This window comes from Helianthus annuus, chromosome 3 (assembly GCF_002127325.2).
Source record: "Helianthus annuus cultivar XRQ/B chromosome 3, HanXRQr2.0-SUNRISE, whole genome shotgun sequence".
NCBI lineage: Eukaryota > Viridiplantae > Streptophyta > Magnoliopsida > Asterales > Asteraceae > Helianthus > Helianthus annuus.
In genome coordinates, this window is record NC_035435.2 from 24,299,335 (window position 1) to 24,303,682 (window position 4,348).

Consider the following 4,348-nt stretch of genomic DNA (forward strand, 5'->3'; position numbering starts at 1 on the left):
TCGGTGGTGGGCTGGAAGACCGGCAGATGCCGGTAATAAAAACTTGGAAACGTGAACTGTTCTTAAGAAACTACCGTAAATGTTATATAGAGTAATTTATATATAGTAAATATTTTAATGGTCAATTGTATTATTATATAGTTAATAGTTAATATCTTTCCTTGTATGGCTCATTGTAAGTTAGGAACCTTCTGTATAAATTCCCTTTTGCAGCTAATGAGAATCATCGACAATTCAACCATTCACACATACAGGTTTATATCTGGTATTAGTCACCATTGGTCTCTGCCGTTCGGGTATGGGTTGAAGACCATGACCAACTGATTATGCAATCCAAAATTGGTTGTTATATATCCAATCCAGCGAGTTTCTTAAAGCTGCTACAATCCAACTCAACGATTCTGATGTTGGTAAGTTTGTATTGAATCACTCTTCATCATGGCTGGCTTGCAGCCTTGCAGGTACTAATTATTTTCGATTTCATATTGAAATTTTTAAAATTAAACTAATGAATGCATCATATCAAGTTGATTATTGTTTAAACATGTCATTATAGGGCTCGGTTGAATCAACTTTTAGATTTCTACGATGTTCTCGATGAATGCACACCAATTGCTCGATGAAATGCCTGTGTGAATCTTTTCTTTTGACAGAGACCACTAGTTGTTTGATTTGTGCTGGGTTTTGAGTAGACTGTTCAAAGGAATTCTTTTGGTTAGTATTTTTTGCTGAAAGATTTGAACTATTTTGGTATCTTGCATTCATTTCATCTCTATAAACATACGATAGTTTTGATACCTAGATAAATATATGGATTTCATAATTTTTGTGTTCCGTATACAAGCAAACACTTCAATACTATGCTGGTTTATTGGATAAGTCACAATTGAATATACACAGTTAGTTGGTCAATGTGTAGAAGAATCTCACAAAATTGGTGGACTTGGCCCACGTAAAATGCTTTCTTTTATAATACCTTCGGCCAGGTTTTAAACGTTTTGATTACTTTCCGTCCAAAACCGTGGACCGACCCAAACCCGACTCTTGGCAAATATAAGAGCAGAGGACCAAGTATTATGTATAATATCGGTTCAGTTCCGGAAAATTTTTGGTCCGATTCTCGGGTATTATCGGGTTGTGCAGAATTCAGCTCACCCCTATCTCACTTTATGGTCAGTTCTTTCTTTAAAGTATATTATCGAGTTTGATCATTACATTCTTACTCATAGGTTTGAATTTTTTAGTATGTATACTTACTATAGTTTCTTTGTTGTAGATAGATATGGTGGGATCTATCTTGATTCTAATTTTATAGTGATGAAACCACTCTATTCGCTATCCAATATGGTCTTAGAGGATTAATCATCTGCAAGTGATTTGAATGGAGCTGTGATGGTATTTAGAAAGCACAGGTATTCTAAGTAGCATCTGCATGCGCATCAACTAAACCGATCAAATGTGTTAAAATTGTTGTTCATTTTATAATTTTTCAAAAATTTGCACATCGTGTTTATAATGGAGTGCTTGAAGGAGTTCTATATGCAATTCCTACGATTCCGGTTGCATGTATTAACTGAAGACGTTGATTTGGGATGCCAGTATGAAGACATCGGTTTGGGAAGTTGTTGTATATAACTTCCATTTTTAGCGATATATGTATTTATTTTACTTAGAAATTTGTAATTTTGTGTTACTTTGAAACCTTTGGAAATGATTGATAAATCCAGATAGTGATGGTTTAGCTAATGTTTATGCTAAGCATATTCTGATGGAAGGAAAATCTGGTAAGTTTAAGAAGCTAAAACCAGGAGTTAGGAAGAGGATGTCTGATGAATCAAGAATGGATCCTAGAACGAAGACGCCTTGGATGTGGATGGTATAACGCACGGTAAGATGTCTCAAGATGGTTCCTCTAAAGAAAATATCTCAGCACGTCTTGGAGAATATGAAATGGTGGTACGTAGACGATGATACCCGTGTGGCAGTGCTGGATGATTTTGAAGATAATTGGGCACTTCGACCATCGTGAGATATATATCAGTTATTGTAAATATGTAAACGTGAAAAAAATCCTAAAGCATGTTTGTCTATTCTTGCTTCCATAGAAAAAAAAGGTTGTTTTCAAATGGAATTGAAATAAAAGTTATACATAAATTCACAATGATCAAAGAGATTTACTAATTTGTGAAAAAAAAAAAAAAACACACGTAAATGTAACTAAACATTTTGTATCAAATAACCTCATGCAACTTATCAACCACTACTGAATTCTAAGTTGCTACACGACACCTCAAAACAATCCATAACTGAATTCATGTTACTCCGTAAATATTGTGTTTTTCGGGTTTACTTTCAGTGGCGGAGCCAGAAACTTTTTCTTATGGTGTCATTTTTTATAGATACATCGGTTTATAATAACCCAGAGTCGAACTTTTTGGATCGGTTCGGATCTAGTCGGGTCAAATCACATAATAAAATTTCAAAGTCATTTGAAATATATAAAATAATTCATTTATAGTTGCTCTGTACGCATTTTCATGTTTTGAAAACAATTCATAACGTTTTCAACTAGTATTCAAGCATGCTATTCGAGGCGGGTCGTAGGAGGTTGATGATGAAGATTAAGCATGGACCTCTAATGATTTAAAGTATACTAATTAAATTCAAGTAACTGGGCTTAACTTTTGAACTATAAATTTGTTTATTATCTAATTATTTTAGAAGAAAACAAAACAATGGTGTTGTTTGTAAAAAGACAATGGTGTCGCTTGTAAAAAAACAATGGTGTCGCTCGAATTTTTCCTATTATACGTTGTATTTGCTACACAAAATTCAATGGTGTCGGACGACACCGTTGTTCAAAGTGTGGCTCCGCCACTGTTTACTTTACAAGACTCGAGTCTACTTCGCTTACCAAAGATGGGGAAATATGTTGACTGGATCAAGTCTGCAAGTAAGGGGAGTTTTATAGCAACAATAACTGAAATCGGCAAGCAAGCAAATCCAGCTATTGGTGCCAACATCCATGGTCTCTGATCACAAAAGACTAGAAACAAGATTGCACAAAAGGCTACAATCATGCCAGTTGTAGAGAGGAATAACATGGAAAGACCAAAAATCAACCTTCTTGGTAAACTGACGAGAAAATCTTTTTCAGAAAAACGTGTAGTGAGGATGGATAAGAACAGTAGTAATGATGTAGTCGCTTTAAATAGTGAGAGTGCATTAAATAGTGCAAAGATAGTAAATGCAATTTCCATTTTGAACACAGGCCTGCCTGATTCTTGATTGCTTCCACCGGGTACAGTGATTGCTGCTGCAAATACAATTGTGATGATTAATGCAGTAGTGATGCTGCATGATTCGGTGGTTGTTTTCATCAAATCCTGATGTTCCTTGGTGAACACTGCACCCTGTGTTTTCTTACAAATATTCACCTCTCTAACTTCTATAGGTAGCAAGAGCTTCTTCACTTCCTGATGAACTCAAACGAGTTATATTTTATTCAAATACAGAGAAAAGTGAACAACATGACCGATATCTTATTTGTGACATACCTCAAACCATAGAAGCTCTCGTTGTAGTTGCAGTGCTGCACCTGTGATACGTGCGAGTACAAATGAAGGGGCCAATCTTCCAGCCAAGTGTATAAGATTATTGTCAGAAGAATCTGTGATTTTTCTATAAGACTCTGTGTGCTCAATTATGTGATAGATAAGGTTGTATACTTTCTCCGAACGGTTTATTATTGCTGACTGAATAACGTTATACCCTTCTTCATCCTTACAGTTGATTGTAGCAGGTGATGTAAACAGGATCTCATCAACAACCTCGTAGGTACCTTGGCGTATAGCTTCAAAAAGTGGTTCACTGTAACCGTCATTTGATGAGCCCATATGAGCACATATCAAGTTCAAAACCTTCTTTGCTTTTTGGTACTCTTTTTTCTTATTCTCTATATTCTTGATTGGAGGCACTACAATTTAGAAAATTATGGGACTACACACTGATTGAACAATTAGTGAAAATTAAAACAAGCTTCCATGTGTAATCGCTTACTGGTAACTGCTAAAACTTTCCACAAAAGGAAATACAACATAGAGAAGGTTAAACGAAGCACCATAATGATCAGAAAAATCAAGAGGTATATTGGATAAAGTATGGCTAATGGGACTACACAAGAAATAAATAAATTTATCAGATAAACTGAACCAAGTCAAGTATGTATGTTTGTGTGGAGAGAGTTGATTGCTCACCAAGTAATATCATGGATTTCTGACCACAGCACATGTTATAACATCTTTTCACTAGACGTAAGATTTCATCAACACATTTTTCCAAAAAAAGA

At 35.2% G+C, this 4,348-nt stretch overlaps 1 protein-coding gene and 1 long non-coding RNA gene across 3 annotated transcripts; one reads left to right on the forward strand and one right to left on the reverse strand.

The window, feature by feature from the left end:
- Positions 1–201: 201 nt before the first annotated feature.
- LOC118490713 lies at positions 202–2,169 on the forward strand. Of its 2 annotated transcripts, XR_004889960.1 has the most exons (3): positions 202–461; positions 557–1,172; positions 1,277–2,169. It is a non-coding gene; the product is annotated as an uncharacterized LOC118490713 (long non-coding RNA). The 2 variants fall into 2 exon arrangements; XR_004889959.1 differs by having other exon boundaries at positions 557–2,169.
- A 689-nt stretch (positions 2,170–2,858) lies between these two features.
- On the reverse strand, positions 2,859–4,123 carry LOC118490379 (ankyrin repeat-containing protein ITN1-like). Its single transcript, XM_035987983.1, has 3 exons — positions 4,060–4,123; positions 3,558–3,976; positions 2,859–3,476 (listed from the first exon to the last, which is right to left on the reverse strand). Exons 1-3 carry the CDS (start codon positions 4,121–4,123, stop codon positions 2,859–2,861), a joined length of 1,101 nt encoding a protein of 366 aa, XP_035843876.1.
- Positions 4,124–4,348: the final 225 nt, after the last annotated feature.

What these genes read in the sequence shown, in the direction of transcription:
- LOC118490379 (XM_035987983.1), bottom strand. Translation starts at nt 4,123, where the DNA reads ATGGTGCTTCGTTTAACCTTCTCTATGTTGTATTTCCTTTTGTGGAAA. An exon ending in GAAAGTTTTAGCAGTTACCA is followed by an intron (nt 3,977 to 4,059) that starts GTAAGCGATTAC and finishes TCTAAATTGTAG; the next exon opens with TGCCTCCAATCAAGAATATA. An exon ending in GAGAGCTTCTATGGTTTGAG is followed by an intron (nt 3,477 to 3,557) that starts GTATGTCACAAA and finishes TGAGTTCATCAG; the next exon opens with GAAGTGAAGAAGCTCTTGCT.